Source organism: Thermobia domestica, chromosome 14 (assembly GCF_964235325.1).
Source record: "Thermobia domestica chromosome 14, izTheDome1.hap1.1, whole genome shotgun sequence".
Taxonomy (NCBI): Eukaryota; Metazoa; Arthropoda; class Insecta; order Zygentoma; family Lepismatidae; genus Thermobia; species Thermobia domestica.
Genome location: NC_137467.1, coordinates 112,291,979 through 112,308,929, shown reverse-complemented (window position 1 = coordinate 112,308,929; position 16,951 = coordinate 112,291,979). Strand labels below are relative to the sequence as shown.

At 35.8% G+C, this 16,951-nt stretch overlaps 1 protein-coding gene across 4 annotated transcripts in view; it reads left to right on the top strand.

Moving 5' to 3' along the window:
* Positions 1-16,951, top strand: part of LOC145670289 (xylosyl- and glucuronyltransferase LARGE1-like) — a 290,539-nt gene that overhangs the window by 236,282 nt on the left and 37,306 nt on the right. For all 4 annotated transcript variants that reach the window (XM_081738744.1, XM_081738742.1, XM_081738740.1 and 1 more), the window contains one exon: positions 7,292-7,471. In XM_081738744.1, the coding sequence (XP_081594870.1) occupies positions 7,292-7,471 (180 nt within the window). The remainder of the gene's footprint in view (positions 1-7,291; positions 7,472-16,951) is intronic.

Sequence of the window (16,951 nt, the reverse complement as noted above, 5' to 3'; positions counted from 1 at the left end):
GGTACGATTCGTGGTGGAAGTTCATATAGTTCAGATCCCACATTAAACTGTGGATCCACGTTTCATACAACCTCATTGGAAAAATGGGGCGCTAATCTCGAACCCAAACAACGGAACAACTACTTCCTTGGAAGTTAGAAAACTTTCTACTATGAAATTTCAGAATTTATTTTCACACTTCGAGATGCTTATTTATTAAAAAACAATTCTAATACGTTTTTATTTCATATGGACTTCAATATTTTTTCATGCACACACTTGTTTTGTAAACACAATCGTCAATTTTTATTTATTTATTTATTTTACGTTTTTTCAATATGTGGTCATCCTTCAGTTCTTAATAAGATAAATTACAATGTCGTAATCTAATTTTTTTTTAACATATGGAATAAATTGGTGGTTTCCAAACTGGAGTCTTCCGCAGAGATACGTGAAATACTATCAAGGGATACAGGCCACTGAAATAAAAAGAAATGTGAAATCACTTTTAAACTATGTGATTACCTATTGAACAAAACTCAAATTAAATATTGAAATTTGGTTTTCCCACTTCAAGTACGTTTATTAATATTGGATATTGTTTTAACTTTTAAGATTGCAACGTGTAATTAAATACATTATACTTTGATAAAGCTCATATTACATTACCTAGTTATTTTATCGGCACGAAAGTATAAGATTCGATTATTAATTACAACACACAAATCCAATAAGTGCTGAGTACCCTCCCAGAGGGTGTTAGAGACCCGGAACACCCGTGTAGTTCGCGTCTATGTTTTTGGGCCGAGCATTTCATGCAAATTTAACTATTTCATGGGAATATTTCGCACCGATAGTCTCGGATTTTCATCGAACTTATCTTTCTACAGCAGTCGAGAAGGCAGTAAAGCTACTATTATTATTAATAATAATAAAAAGACTAAGGATGGCCAATTCCGGAATCCGGATTCCGGAAAATTTTGGCAATCCGTAAAACAGACAAATAGGGCGAAGTTGACAGTTTTGCAAATGCACTGCTCGTGTATTCATGGCTAATAGAAAACTGCCAACCTTGGTCTATTCAATTTCATCTACCTCATTCCTTCCCTTTTTTCCTCAACATGTTCTCTCTCTCCTGGCTGTCATTGTAAAAGCTTGCTCATATATAAACGAGTTGGAAATGACTGCTATATAGGGACAGTACTAATTTGATTTTCACAACATAATTCAATATCTTGAAAGAACCTAACCGTTGCAATGATTCTCTCTCTCTTTATGTGTGTGTGTATTTTTTCAGGTAACACAAAAGTTAGCAGCTTACGGAGGTGATGTTTTCAAATGCACTCTCAATCCTTTAGTTTACTACTACTTCAGCACACGCATGAGCGTCGAACCATTTTCCCATTCATTATATACTGAACTGTCAATCAACCATTCGACCGACAATCAATGGTACGCGGAGTTCGTATAGTCCGTAAAGCAGCTAATACTCCCCTTCTCCTCCTAAGACAAAAGGACCACCAAATGTAGTGTGGAGACTGTCTGTTGTCTCTTTGTGTGAAAATGTCATCAGTAGAGACCGGATGTTTAGGCATTAAAAAACTGGAAAATAGGCACTTAAAAACTTTTAAAAATGGCACTAAAATGTAACTCGAAATAATGAAGATAAATAATCAATACTATTAAAATATGAATTCAAGTCATAGATAATATTCAAAGAATATACAAACATATATGTGTGTTAATATCTTCTTTTACTGTATATATAAAAACTAAGCTTGGCATGTGTTTCATGTATATTTGGTAAATACATTCTCTACCGCACTTTATCACTACACATAACAGTCTAAATTTTATCAGTACACACAGCAGTCCAAAGTTTTACAGCACTTTATCAGTACATATATCCGTCCAAAGTTTTACGACATCTTATCAGTAGAAACAACACCTACATTTCTCGGAAGAGGCAGAATCCTTTCTTGAAATACTAAATTATATATTTTTCCCAATAAAGTTTATTTTGAAGAAAACATAGAATATGCAACATTAGACACTAAAGCAATTATTTAGGCAGAAATGGGTAAAATGTAAAATTGGCTTAAATTGAAACTATAACCCCCATATAAACTTTAAAACGTTATTTTTTATATCGTTAATATTAATGAATAGGCATTTTTGCCTAACATCGAGTCTCTAGTCATTAGTAATGTTGTTAGCCACAGTAAACTTCACTGTTCCAAGTATATCTTCAAGAATTATTGAAGTGGAGACTTCCGTCACATGTCTTGTGATGCGATACGCGTTGGTTAAGCTTTTACATGCGAAACTGTATAGGTCGGAATAGTATGAAATGACAAGCAAGTCTCCAGTGGGCCTCATCGCCAAAAAAATTAATTTCGTTGTAATTCTATCTTTCCAATTTGTTTACTGTATTATCTTGTAGTAATATTTTGTGATCAGTTAGCGTACAAAGTCTGCTCGGAAAGTAATGTCACCAAGTCTACCAAGTAAAAAAGTAAAAACATTTATTTACATAATAATAATAATAATAATAATAATAATAATAATAATAATAATAATAATAATAATAATAATAAGAAGAAGAAGAAGAAGAAGAAGAAGAATACCTGTATACTAAAATTCTTCAAAATATTGACCTCATGCATGGACCTCATATATCTTTGCAAGCAGGATTTCCAATCTGCGAAGGCATCCTGGATGACCTATTCAGGGAGTGCGTTTAAAGTGATTTTACAAACTACTTTCACATCATCAATTTTTCTATAACAATGTCCTTTCAGGCGGGATTTTAAACGGGAAAACAAAAACGAATTCTACGGAAGCCAAATCGGAAGAGAAAGGTGGCTGGGGCAGTGTTACTGTGTTAAATTTGCCCCGATATTTGGTCACGACGAAGGCAGTGTGCACTGGGGCGTTGTCATGGTGCTTTCCAATCGCGGCTAATGACTGGCCTGACGCCCCAGGTCCTTGCTCTGAGATTCTTGAGAACTTCTACGTAAAATTTAAAGTTAACTGTTGTCTCGGGAGCTACAAACACACAACGGACGATCCTTCTGACGCAAAAAAAAAAAAAAAAAAAAAAAAAAAAAAAAAAATCATCTTTGATTAGCTTATTTGAGCCTTTTTGAGGTAAAGGGACGCCGAGGTGTGCCACTTGCCAGTTTGCCTCTTCGTTTCGGGGTCGTACTGAAATATCCACTTTTCATCACTCATGATAACATTGTCCAAAAAGTGAGGATCATTTTCGCACATCTCCAAAACGTCTTGATAAATTTCCATTCGACGAGATTTTCAGGTTGTCGGTCAGAATTCTTGGATCTAGCTTCGCGCACATTTCCGTCATTTGCAAATCCTTGATCATAATCTTGTAAACAATAGTTTTTGGAATATTTAACATGTCGGACGTTAAACGTACACTCATTCCACGGTCTATTGGCAAAAGTTGTTTCACACGAATCACATTTTAGTCCTTTGAGAAGGTTAACAGTCGTCATCACAAGTTTCGTCGTCGACCTCTTCACAGCCTTCCAGAAGCACCTTTTTCCATGTGTAGACTTGCCTTCGTCCGAATGCCTGTTGAACCATTGGAAAAGTTTCCGCTGCAGACTTGTTGAGTTTCACATAAAACTTAATCGCGTATCTTTGTTCTAGTGAGCGCTGCATCGCGTCTTGCACAAAAGGCAAAACAGAGGTTTACAAAATCGTCCATCCTTCACCTCCGAGAGCTCAGAGACAACTGAGCAAGCATCCGCTACCGGCGGATAAAGGGTGCTGCAACGTACAGTCGCTTCACAAAATGTATGATATTACTTTTCGGACAGACCTTGTAAGTTACTAAGATCTCATTCAAATCCGGCCAAAAATACCTAAATTATTGAAGAATTTTTCAAAAATGATGTTGAAATTGAGTCTCCAATAAACTTTCCAGAACTATACATACGACTATATTTATAATTAATTAACGACATTTCTATAATAGCATACTTTGCATTATTTTATTAGTTGAATAGATTTCTCAGAGGTGGGTATTTATTGTTCCAAAGCTGCATTGTTGCTCAAAAAACACAAAAACATTTATTTGTGATTTGGTAATATTGTAGATAAACCTTTTTATAACTGTTTTTATATGAAATGATGGAATACAAAACTTTCTTCGTTTAAAGTAAGAGCTATTTTAAAAAATACATTAACTCTGCAAATATTTCATGAAACAAAATTTCTAGCGAAGAGAGAATATCAAAATTATTATATTTTATGATTAATTTCTACGTTTAATCACAAGTAGAAACTGATATACTCAAAATTCCAACTAAATTTCGTATGTCTAAGAAAAGAAAACAATATCTGGTATTTGAACCCCAATAGACCTCATGCAGCTAAAGACAGATAAATATAGGTGTATAATGTACAGGCACAAGTTCCAACCATTTTTGTTTTGTAGCTAGGAGTGCAAACAACACATAAGTATAACTCACCAAGGACAATATATAATGACCATCATTATTGAAGATACCTAAGTATCTCTCTGGTCGAGACTATATGAGACGTGAACCTACTGATTAACGTGAATCAGAACCACATGTCCTCCCGGCGGGAGCTCATGTGATTCGGATTCCATGTTAATCAGTAGGTCCACGTCTCATATAGCCTCGCTGTTGAATGGGACGTTAAACTCAAAATCAACTGAACTCAATCTCGTACCGATAAAATTCCGCAATAAGTTACCGTAATTTTCACAGCCTTCATACCATAAAAGTGTAGGGATTAAGTCAAGAGTGTGAGGCAGTTGAGGTGAAACATCCTAACTGAAGTCCAGTAATTGCTAACTGCTCGAGGCAGTCACATGCGATCTAGCGTACTTATATTGCTCAATGATTCCTTAGGTGATTAACAAGGCCTTGCCGCTTTAATCGCAATGCTTCGTGCAGTCTGTCCAACTGTTGGCAATAGAATGTTGCATTCCCTTTCTTGGGATGTAGTTCTCGTTTGGGCATGAACAGAGGTGACCACTTTGACCTAACCCCCTCAACATCACGCTCACAAACTCATTTTGACCTCACGTTCACCTCACCAGTCTGACCTCACGCTCACATCATTAGTCTGACCTCACACTCACATCACCAGTCTGATCTTACGCTCAAAACATCATTCTAACCTCACGCTCACCTCACTAGTCTGACCTCACGCTCACTCAACCTCATGCCCACTTCATAAGGTTGAGGTCGAGTGAGCGTGAGTTCCGAACTCGTGAGTTTGGGCACAGCTCTTCCCGCTAGCCTATTGGCTAGCACGCGCACCTTTGGTGCACAGGGTCGTGGGTAGAACTTGCGATATTTCGATGTATCGATCGATAGTTTGAAATGTCGCGATTTTTCGATAGTTTTCAGTATTTGGATAGTTTTCAATGTTTTCTTGTTTTCAATATCAAGGTATACCGATACCACTTTCTCAACATAACGAAAACTATTCATATAACACGACCTTCACTTTCAATACTTCAACGGTCTCTGTTCCACAGGATTACTACCTAATACAATCAAATATGACAAACACACGTTGATTTATCAGGATCACCGAAGTGGGATTTACAATATTGTAATATTAGTTCGTACGCCTATATGACTTTTGCTTCACGCGCGAACTACTAAATGCAAGTGAATTATTGAATTCCGTCTCCTGGGATCGATAGCTAAAATAATTATTTCGAAAAGTTCGTTAATGAAGATGATTTACCCATGGTACACGTAGAAATTAGCCATTTTCGGTTTAACATTGATTACTATAGAGCAAAAACAGTAACATATAGCAAGACATGATTTCTTGCAATTGATCCAGCGTCCCAAGAAGACCTTTCATCTCCATCTTTAACAATGTACTAAAATCGGAAGAGATATAAATTTACTACAACTTTCAGTCTCAGTATTGATCTACATAGATCAAAAACTATATAAAAGTTTTTTTTTTTTTTTTTTTTTTTTTTTTTTTTTTTTTTTTTTTTTTTTTTTTTTTTTTTTTTTTTTTAAAGAATCGATTTAGTTTTGTAAGGAAAGTTTTCACATTCACTCTTAACCTTCTATTCAAACTGAAAATGGCAGAAATCAACCACGTCCGGTTCTAACGTTGATCACTATAAAGTAAAAACTGTAATAGAGATAAGCAGTTTTTTTTTTTTTCCAATTAATTAAACATCCCAAGAATACCTTTAGTTACCATCCTTATCTTTCCACCGAAATCGGAAATGATAGAAGTGCATTACAACTTGCGGATTCAATACATATTGCAAGAAAGGTAAGAACTAGCGAGAAGTAGGTTTTGGAATCTGGTTACGCATCTAAGAATAGTTGTCATCTCTCATAACCCTTCATTCTAAATGAAATCTTTTGAGTTTAACATCCCATGGGTACGCCGGTTAGGATAAAGGAGACGGTGATGATGAAATAATGGATGAAATAGTGGGAGGAAGCGGGAGAACCCCAAGAAAACCCACGCACGCGATGTTTGTCCATCTCAAAGTCCACTTGGCTGGGGCTGGGATCGAACCCGGGTCCCTACGCACCAGAGGTGAACGCTATTGAGATTAATCCAACTGAGATTGATTTCATGCTGTTCTTTGGAGCATGGTCAAGAAACTCTTCGGAAGACCTTGCTGGCTGTCCCTTTTCGAAGCCGACAACATGTGCTATCTCATTGTCGCCTTTAGTCTCGACTCACAATCATGAGAAGTTTTAAAAAATGTTATCGTCTGCTGTATTTGTTCCATGCACTTTTTGAATATTTTGGCACGCTGCGGAACAAATACTGTGTTTATCGAATGGAAAAAGAACCCAGTGTATAATGCGTTCCTTATCGATCTTCATTTTACCTATATGGTACTACTATGTCCCTATAAGTACTCTTCACCCACATTCAGTACTTTTTCTGTTGTAAGGTTTCTTTCGGTTACTTTAGCACTGGTTTTGTAATGAAAATACTAAAGTTGATACTATACTTGAGTTGATTTTGAGTTTAACGTCCTGTTCAGCAGCGAGGCTATATGAGACGTGGGCCTACTGATTAACGTGAAATCCGAACCACATGAACTCTCGCCGGGATTCGAATCCGGGTCTCCCACGCCAAAGGCGCGTATACTAACCGCTTAGCCATGAAGCTCTTGGTGCTATACTAAATGGTGACATGTCAATAACGAGTATAATGTTAGGACGTATCTAAAAATGTATATGTATTTTATTTAATAAAATTTAATAAAACTTTTGTCTAATAATTTTTGAAACTTTCCAATATTATTTTATAGGCTTTGGTTGTTCCTGCATTTGAAACACAGCGCTACAGAATTACATTCCCAAAAAGTAAAGCTGAGCTTCTTAATATGCTAGATATGGGCACTTTATTTACTTTTCGTTATCATGTTTGGACAAAAGGTCATGCACCCACCAATTTTGCAAAGTGGAGAACTGCAACAACACCATACAAAGTAAGTATACATTTTTATAAAATGGTTATTGTTTTGAAATTCAAAGAAAGAAACGACTGGGCCGAGATGGAGCCGGAATTTCTGTTGTATCGACGAAGCGCATTAAGCACTACGATACCATTTCTTCACCAGAAGACTTACTGTGTATCAGTCATTGCGTGAGCTGTCTATGGATATATGATGTAAGTCATTCGAGAGTGCTGTTTCGAGTACTTTAACTACAGCTAACGAATTTTCCGTGAACTAACTAACGAGAAGCGATTTATTTCTAATTGGAAGAAAGATCTCAAGTTTGAAGTAAAAAGAAAGGTATAACTGCTCCTCTTGCGTGATTTGTAGTAAATGGGAGTGAAAATAATAAAATAGAAAGATCAACAGTCTGTGCCTAGACCGTTTTTAGAAAATCATTTTAGTATTTCTTTTTCGCATTTCTAAAAATCTGACGAATGAAATAATACGCCAAATAGATCCAGACTGCAGATTAAGAATTAGGACGCCAATATTTAGAAAATATACGAGTAAAACCTTTTAATTTACAAATGAGAACTTAATCGATATTTAAGAGTATCAACGAAGAACAGGTGTGCCAATATTTAGAAAATTTACAGAAAAAATGTGTTCTATAAGAAAGAAAGACTTGTTATGTAGGTATGTAATTTATGTATAAAAGTATACAACACACATGTAAGTTAAACAATAGCGAAGAATTTGGGAGAACGGAAAAAAACGCCCAGTTCGTCCCAATCTTCTATAACAAAGTATCGTGTGCTTTTAAAACTATGAATATATTCTGCTCTTTGGAAATGGTACGTACTCTTTAAGAGTGCAAAGTCTAATTTAATACTGGGAGATCCTCGGGAAATTTAGTAATTGTAACTAATGCATAAAACTGTTGACAAAGAGTATGAGCAAGTTTATGCCATAGTATGCTGCTGTCAACTGAGGTAAAGTTCAGGGGATTTATTATATAGGTTTGCGTGAACACAGCTCAAAATGTATGTTTTCGTTGGCGATTATCGGTATACTATTTATAATTCTCGAGTACTTATCAAAGGTTGTTGTTATGTTACAAAACTTCATTTTTCAGTCACTTCCAGTTAAGTATCACTGGAAAGAGCAAAACTTCTCTATGTGTGCGTATAGGAGGCTAAGTCAGATTCAAACTTGTGCTGAAGTTGTTAACTTGTTTATTCTGAGGTATTTCAAGAAATCATCGATATAATTAAACTATTAATTCAGTTTTCACGGAAACTTATTTTTTTTTGACTTAACACTCTTTGCACAAGCATCCAAGAATTATTTACTTCAGCTTTTGCATTGTGGTTTGTAAATTTTGTGACTGGTACATAATTGGGGCCCCATGAGTTGCATCGAGAAATAATGCGAAACCAAATATCAGCAACGTATGTGCAATTATAAAATCCTGCTGAGCTATTATAGTATTTCATTCACTTACTTGGAATCCTCACTTCGTGTTGGGTGCCAAATAAAGTCTTTTATAGATTCTAACTGCTGTCATTTAGGCATTTTGAGAATAATTTCGCTCAGATAAAAATAAATTGAAAGGCACAATTATTATGCAGTCCGAAAGAAAATCTGTAATGCAGTATTACCTATAAAGTGTTGTACCATATCTCGAGGCATTAATTGGCTATATCAGTGGTTGTCAACCTACTTTTAGTCAGGGAGAACCTCCTTTATTCAGTTTTCGCGCGGCACACTAGCCTACTAGTTGATAATACAAGTTCAACTTTTTAGTTATTTACTAGTATTTCTTTTTCAGCATCTATAAAAAATAACCATCTTTTGGTATTTAAAACATTTTTTTCTTGGTTTTTTCAATAATTATTTAATTATATCTTATTATTTTTCACTTTCACTGTCACATTATCTCGAAAGTTTGGCAGCACACACGCTAAATCTTGCACCATACTATTGTGCCGCTGTGCACCGATTGAGAACTGGTAATCGATTAATCGAACTTGTATTAATCGAAAGGCACAATATGCGTCGAAATTTTCTGTTGATACTCCTAGTCTTAATCTGAATGTACTAAAAAAGGAAAAACTTCTTTATGTAAAAGGAAGTATTAAAAATGCTAATTTATCTGTAATTAAATTAGAGTCTTCCTTTTTTGAATAAAGTTGATAATAAGTTCCTTTTGTCTGTCTATGTTTTTAAATAAATCTCCATCTAGTCATGCGTATTAGTATTGATAAATGATTATAGATATTGAATGTGGTACAAGCAATATTATTGATTGAACTATCACTGGCCTCTGCACAAGTTCAATTCTAAGTTAACGAGAAAGTTAGTCTAACCGATAGATATACAGCATAGGATTTTAGCAACACTGACGCAAAGATAAGTAAAAGAAAGTTGAAATCGCAAGCGATTAACAACTGATGAATAATCGCCCAGACCAACCACACGCTTATTCGTTACCTTTTTTCTTCTACCTTCGATTACAGTTGAGTGATTAGTAAATGAAGATGATAGAAAGAATTCCCTGTATGAAAATGTTCCTGAAAAGTATCACATTGTATGGAAGACTACAAACTTGCAAAGCGTTTTGACACCATAACGCATCCCATTCCCTTTGCTTTTCTTTATTCATTCTTTCTTTCTTTTAATTTATTTTCGAATAGTATTATACTTGTAAGATTTTTATATTCATAAGAACTGAAACAACACAATAAGAAAGAAAGTATAAGAAAGTAAGTTCCGTTAAACTTCCTCTTTAACTACTATCTACTCAGAAGCAGAGTACTATCAGTAATAGTTATATATATATATATATATATATATATATATACTTGCTCCTCCCACCCGTTCTCTTTCGTTGTACCATAGACAGATCCATTTCGAACTCAGGTAAACAGAGAAAGAGAAAGTAAGGCACAGGCACGTTGCAGTCTTAGTAGTATGAATGAAATTAAAAAGGTTGGCGTTATCAAACCAGCTGATGGCAAATCACTGTAGCTGAACTTGTGAACTTTTCAGCATGTTGAAAAAGAGCATACTAAGGAAGGAGTGCAATCATACACACAAATTTAGCTGCAGAGCGAGGAATGAGTACTTCGAAATAATCATACGTATGAATCAAAACTACTTCATTCTAAAACAGACAAGAACGTGAAATACCGATATTTAAAAACTACAACGAATGAAAAAATGAAATTTTGAGTTTTACGTCCCACGGTTATGCCGGTTAGGCTAAAGGAGACGGTGATAATGAGTAATGAATGAAATGGTGGAATGAAGAAAGTGGGAGGAAACGGGAGAACCCCGAGAAAACCCACGCACACCACAAAGTTCACTTGGCGGGAGCAGGGTTTGAACCCGAGACCCCTAGCACCAGAGGTGAACGCTCTACCACTGAGCCACCGCGGCCCAAACTACAACGAAACAACGTAAGCAAACTTTCTTTTCTATCAATTAAACGTTCCCTTTAACTATTATCTACTCATAAACAGAATATTATCAATATTAGCTCTTCTATATTTCCTTCTCTCACCGTTCCCCTTCATTGCACCATACACATATCCACTTCTTGCGTTACGGATTATCATCTTATGTGTGGTGCTTATTCTCTCTTTAAACATATTTTTAGACAACTCAAACTAAAACTTTCCAAATCATAAAATTTCAAACAAGAAATAAAAGAAATTTATATTTTTTGAACTTGATAATGGAAATGCAATAAATCAAGTGCGTGTGTATATGGATAAGGCCTCATCATTTACATCGCGTTCAACACAGAAATTTCTGCAACAGATGGCGGCAGACATCGGTATAGTGTGTCCTGGAAGGAAGTCTGGATGCCGATGTCTGCCGCCACCTATTGCAGAAATGTCTGTTGAACGCGATGTAAATGATGAGGCCTTATACCATATACACACGCACTTGATTTATTGCATTTCCATTATTAAGTTCAAAAGAATACAAATTTCTTTTATTTCTTGAAACACCTTCCCGGAAAAATACATTTTTTTTTTTTTTAGTATGGAAATTTTGGTCTTTTTAATTTCATGATTTGAAAAGTTTAGTTTGAGTTGTTTAAAAACATGTTTAAAGAGACAATAAACACCACATATAAGATGATAATCCGTAACGCAAGAAGTGGATCTATGTATGGTACAATAAAGGGGAACGGTGGGAGAAGGAAATATAGAAGAGCTAATATTGATAATACCTAGGTATTTTGTTTCTGAGTAGATAACACTGTTCAACATTTTTTCACTTCTTATTTTTTACAGAAACAAAAATAGCCGAACTTTATTGATTTTTGCCACAGAACGCGAAAATCGCACTTAAAAAATTCTCTCCTGGCTCAGGTTTCTGAGTAATTTAGCGTTTTATATTTTGCATATAAAGCTATGGGACATTATAAGTACATGATTTGAAATTATTGTTTTACACGGTACAAAGTGTCGTTCTTGACAAGTATTTGCTGCATATTCGACTTGGCAACGTTGTACGTTATCAACAGCTAGTGTGAGCGTCTCACGAGTCACGTGAGGCAATGATTGCAAGTTGTAACTAGCTCCAGTTAACGTCTCTAATCGTATTTGTGGCGTGCTTCAAGCAGTAGTTTGGCAGACTGTTTATGTTACTGTTGAATCAGCAGTTTGAAAGTATTAGTGAGTGAGAATATTATCGCTGTTTTACGTAGTGTTTTCATTGCGAAGTGTCAGTGATTCAAGGAAAGTGCAGCAATGCCCCGCGTTTAAAAAAATTCGGTGCAGTGTGTGCTACATATGTGCGAACGTTCTAGGAAGCAGCCATTAACTGTTGCAGTGCGAAGAGCATATTTACTATACTTTGGATGTCGTGTTGGAGACCAGGATAAATCATGAGCTCCCCACGTTTATTGTACGAGTTATTCATCTACTCTCAATGCCTGAATACATGGGAAGAACGTTTCCATGCGCTTTGCTCTGCCGGTCATTTGGCGTGAATCAACAAACCATAGTACGGACTGCTACTTTTGCATGCTACCCTGCTTGAAGAAAGGTATAAATACGAAGAAAAACAGAAATATCGAATACCCAGTTCAAAAGGAGTTAGTAATTTGGGAATCAACCGTGCGGACATTTTGGATAGGTGCAGGTGATCATGCAAGATAGTGGATACTGAGCCATGGGAAATATTCAACTCATTAACAATAGTATTTATGATTATTTTCTGTCGTCAATCACTAGGAGTTCCACTGTCCGAATCATGTCGTCATCAATCGTTGAACACGATCTTCCCTCTCTAGATTTGTCCTCCAAACTCATCCATCCACATTTCAGCTATATCTTCCATGTTTTAATAGCGCTTAAGGATGGGCACTTTTCACCATAAACAGTTTTTATCTCTGCATAGATGTTCTTAGCTTTTATCCCCTTTAGATGGAGGAACTTTATGACCGCATGATATTCCACTTCTACACTTTTACTCGTTCCAGACGCCATTCTTCAACAGTTTTGAACCTAGAAGCATAAAATTTATGCATTAGTCTCATCAGACATTGCTGCATTTTGTACATAATTTGCATACAAATAGCTAACACATTTCTATACTAGGGCAAAAATACATTGACCGCCCCTCGTATTTTGATAATGTAATAAATAGATCATCGATTATTATCAGGGGCGTCATTTAGAAGCGGCAGGAGGTGTTATCCCCCCCCCCCCCAAGAATTTGAGGAATATATATACTTTAATCGATTCTCTACTAACATACTAGTACCAAACGTGAAATTATTATGTCAGTGATGCTCTTGCCCCCTTCAAACGAAGTCTGAAATGACGCGCCTGATTATTATGCACGAAAGAGGTACATAGAATCATGAAAACTTATTCGTTTGTAAGAGATATACGTGATTCGATCTTTGTAGTCAATCTCTCTCCAGATCTTGTTGCATTCTTACATTACTGTCTGGGCTCTGAGCGTACTTGCCGTGATGAGCAAGATGACTATTTGATGATTACCTGCATCTTGAGCAGAACGTCGGTATATTATGCGTGAATGTTAAATATAAATTAAGAATTCGTGTAATAGCAATAAATAAGTTGCATAGTGTATTTGTCGCAGTTATTTGTCATACTGAGGTTACTTCTGAATATTCTCATTACAGCATGGGGTTTACGTATTTGAAATATAGTCAAGAGGCGTAAAGGGAACATGCGGGTATAAGCAGAGAATATCCAAAATCGGATCGTGGTTCCAGACAGAAAACTCACTATTCACAAAATCATGTCTGCAGGAAGTTCACGACCTCACAAGTTACTTAAAGAGACTAAATTGTGCTTTAGTAAGGAAGGAAGAACAGAACTTCTTTACATAGGCTTTGTGAGTTCAATACCTTGAAATGCTTTTGTATATGGTAGTGTGTGGTGACACTTTGGTCGCTCTCTCTCTCTCTCTCTCTCTCTCTCTCTCGCTCTCTTTGTCTGTTAGTCTGTATTTATATATATAAAAATGGATCTATGTAGTTGGGTGTGTTCCAGCAAACTATGAATTCGACGCTAATATCTTTCGTATTTTACTACCTGTCACCTGTCCCCCTTAGTAGAGATGGTTTCAGTGTCTTACCTCCCCCAATATATTTGTCAGATGGTAATTTTTAAGTATACTAAATTTGTTTGAAATTCTTCCAGAAGTCCATGTTCCATCGTACGATCCACCGTACGTTGTTTTCTGAGTCAAAAATGTCTAAAGAAGTATAAATATATTACAGCAAGAATGGAATATTGAGTTACCGCCCGACTGTCGTCGTTGTGCAAAAATTCATCATGATATGATGTAGGGAAATTAGTTAAATTAAGGTTGTAAGATTTAATATGAAAGTTGAAACATCGCAGGTTAAAGAAAAGCATGTAATAACAAATGTCATATTTACAGATAATTTCGGCTTAAAACAGCCACTACTATATTTAATGCAAAATTGAACTGGAATACACAGTATGAGCGTAGGTTTTTTTTTTAAAAAAGGTCGAGATTCGAATCTAGAACCATCCACGTAGGAGGCCCTGACACTAACCATTCATTTAACAGACAATGACGTAAACACACTATTTTTTAAAAAGTTATAGGTTCGCATCTAGGTGGCACTCGTATGCACATTTCCATTGCTTTCCTTAAAAAAAAAAAAATCAAAAGTCTAACATGTTTACGACGATTTGTTTCATTTTCCATTAGAGCTGCGCAAAAGGTGATTTATGTCTGAGTATTTAACACTACTTTATCAGATGGTTTTATCAAATATAACTCAATTAACACAGTAGTAACAAATTTTACTGCTTTAAAAAGTGTTCCTGAACAAGAAGTTCATTACGCACCTTGTAACTACGCTACAAGAGGTTTACATGCAATGTAAACGATGTACCCACCGAGACAACTTTTGAAATATTCCATTCTATTAGTTTCTCAACGTATCTGAAGAAAAAGTTCGTAGCTGAATGACTGCGTAGAGTTCTCCGTGGCTGAGGGGATAAAATCATGATTCAATAGCTGAGATTCGTGGCTCGAAACACGTCTCGAAAACTAAAGATTTTCTAAATTCTTAATTCTCCGGATTTTTCTTTCCCTTCACAATCATCTGATGCTCTGAAAAGAGTTCTCCATTTTAATTCGACAACTGCCTAATGTGATCGTCGTAGTTCGGAAACCTTCCTTTTTCTGTTTAACAAAACACAATTTTCGTCATAATACGGATGCTGTCCGATCATTTTTTCTCCAATTCTAAACTTGTATGTATGAATTATCCCTCTCTGTCTCTATATTTGAATCTCTCTATCTTAATGTCGTCCGTGAACTCATATGGCTTGGGATCAAACCTTCGACTCTTGAAACCAAATGTAAGCGGTCTAGCAATGTGTTATCGTAAATATATAGGTTTGTTGTTAAAAGCAGCGTCATTTTAGATTTTGCCGGAATGAGGCGGAGATTCTCCGCCAACATAAGAGTTTCACTTTTTTCTTAGCGTATTACTATACATTGAATCAAACAATATGTATATATCAAACTCAAGGAAGGGGGAATTATACCCTCCTGTCCTGCTCAAATGACGGCCCTGGAACATTTGCTTGCAATTACTGGGAAAAAATAAAATTATTCATTGAATAACACTCATTCCTGTCAGTGGTTTTTAGAGCTCTGCACTCGCATTACAAACTTTGGGAAGCACAAAACCTACTGCCGTGAGATTGACAATTTCTATAGATTTCACAAGGAGCATCTTCCTTGCTTGATGTGATATGCATTTTTTAAAGAAGGAAAAGAATGTAATTAACGGCGTTTATAAAACCATGGGAACATTTTGTGACAATTTTATTATTTATACTAGGACCAGAAAGTCGATCGAAACGAATGTATCTGAATACATAAGCACACGGCGGAAGAATTTATTAGTAATTTGGATTTAAACTTTTTATAACATTTTCAAACCCGCGAATAGTACATTTAGCAATAATCTCACTCCTCCGACCCTTAAGAGTAATAAAAGGAAGTTACCAAATTCAACCTATTTAATTGATGATATTATTCGTTTGTCAACGAAAAACTCTCTTCTTAGTTGGTGATTTTTATTTCTTTCTCCGTAAAAAACGTAAAATTCCCGGATTGCACTGCTCCCTTTCCTTGCCATCTAACTTCCTGAACTTCTACTAGGTTCATCCTATATTTCTCTAACTCATTCGTTACGGATTCTAACACACCTGCCCTTTCAAGAATTCTTATATTCCATGTTCCAAATCTCAAGTCCATTTTATTTCGATGGGTCGTTCCAAGCTATCAGTCCCGGTCCGAAGGTTCTGTGAATATTTCTGATTTATTTATTTATTTATTTATTATTTTTTAATTTAATTTATTTATTTATTATTTTTTTTTACAAGATGAGGTTTTTAGCCTCGCACATGCCATGGTGACAGCATGGATGCTTGTCAGCGAAACGCAGATTATTTAATTTTAAAAAAATACTATTTGTAGATAGGATTCAGTCATGCCAAAATTGAACAGTAGCACACTCGCTCCCTGACGCTATGCACTACCCCAAGAACGCATGACTGATTCTTTTCTGTTTGTTTCTGCTACTGCTCTGCTGACAATGTACCTTCTACAGCCTTGAGTCTGGCATCATGCGTATGCAAGTTATCTCTCTTTGTCTTATATTTTATGTTTTCTGTATACTATTTCTATATTTATTTGGCAGCAATGTCCAAATATCTATTTCTGTTAAAGAATATACACGTTGCTCCATAACAGAATGAAGGAAAAATAGATATCCCTTGTAAACAGTCCCAAGGGACGTAAGGATCTAGATTCACCTAGTAAATAGTCCTTATGGACATGAGGATCTAGGTTCAACTTTTTGGACTTAGTTTCTGTAGGACAGTTTAGGTTTGTGTAAAGAGAAGCGTACATAGGACTATAGGATTCACCTTATCACTTAAAATGTCCAGATAATCACAGACTGGAATCATTCGATATTTG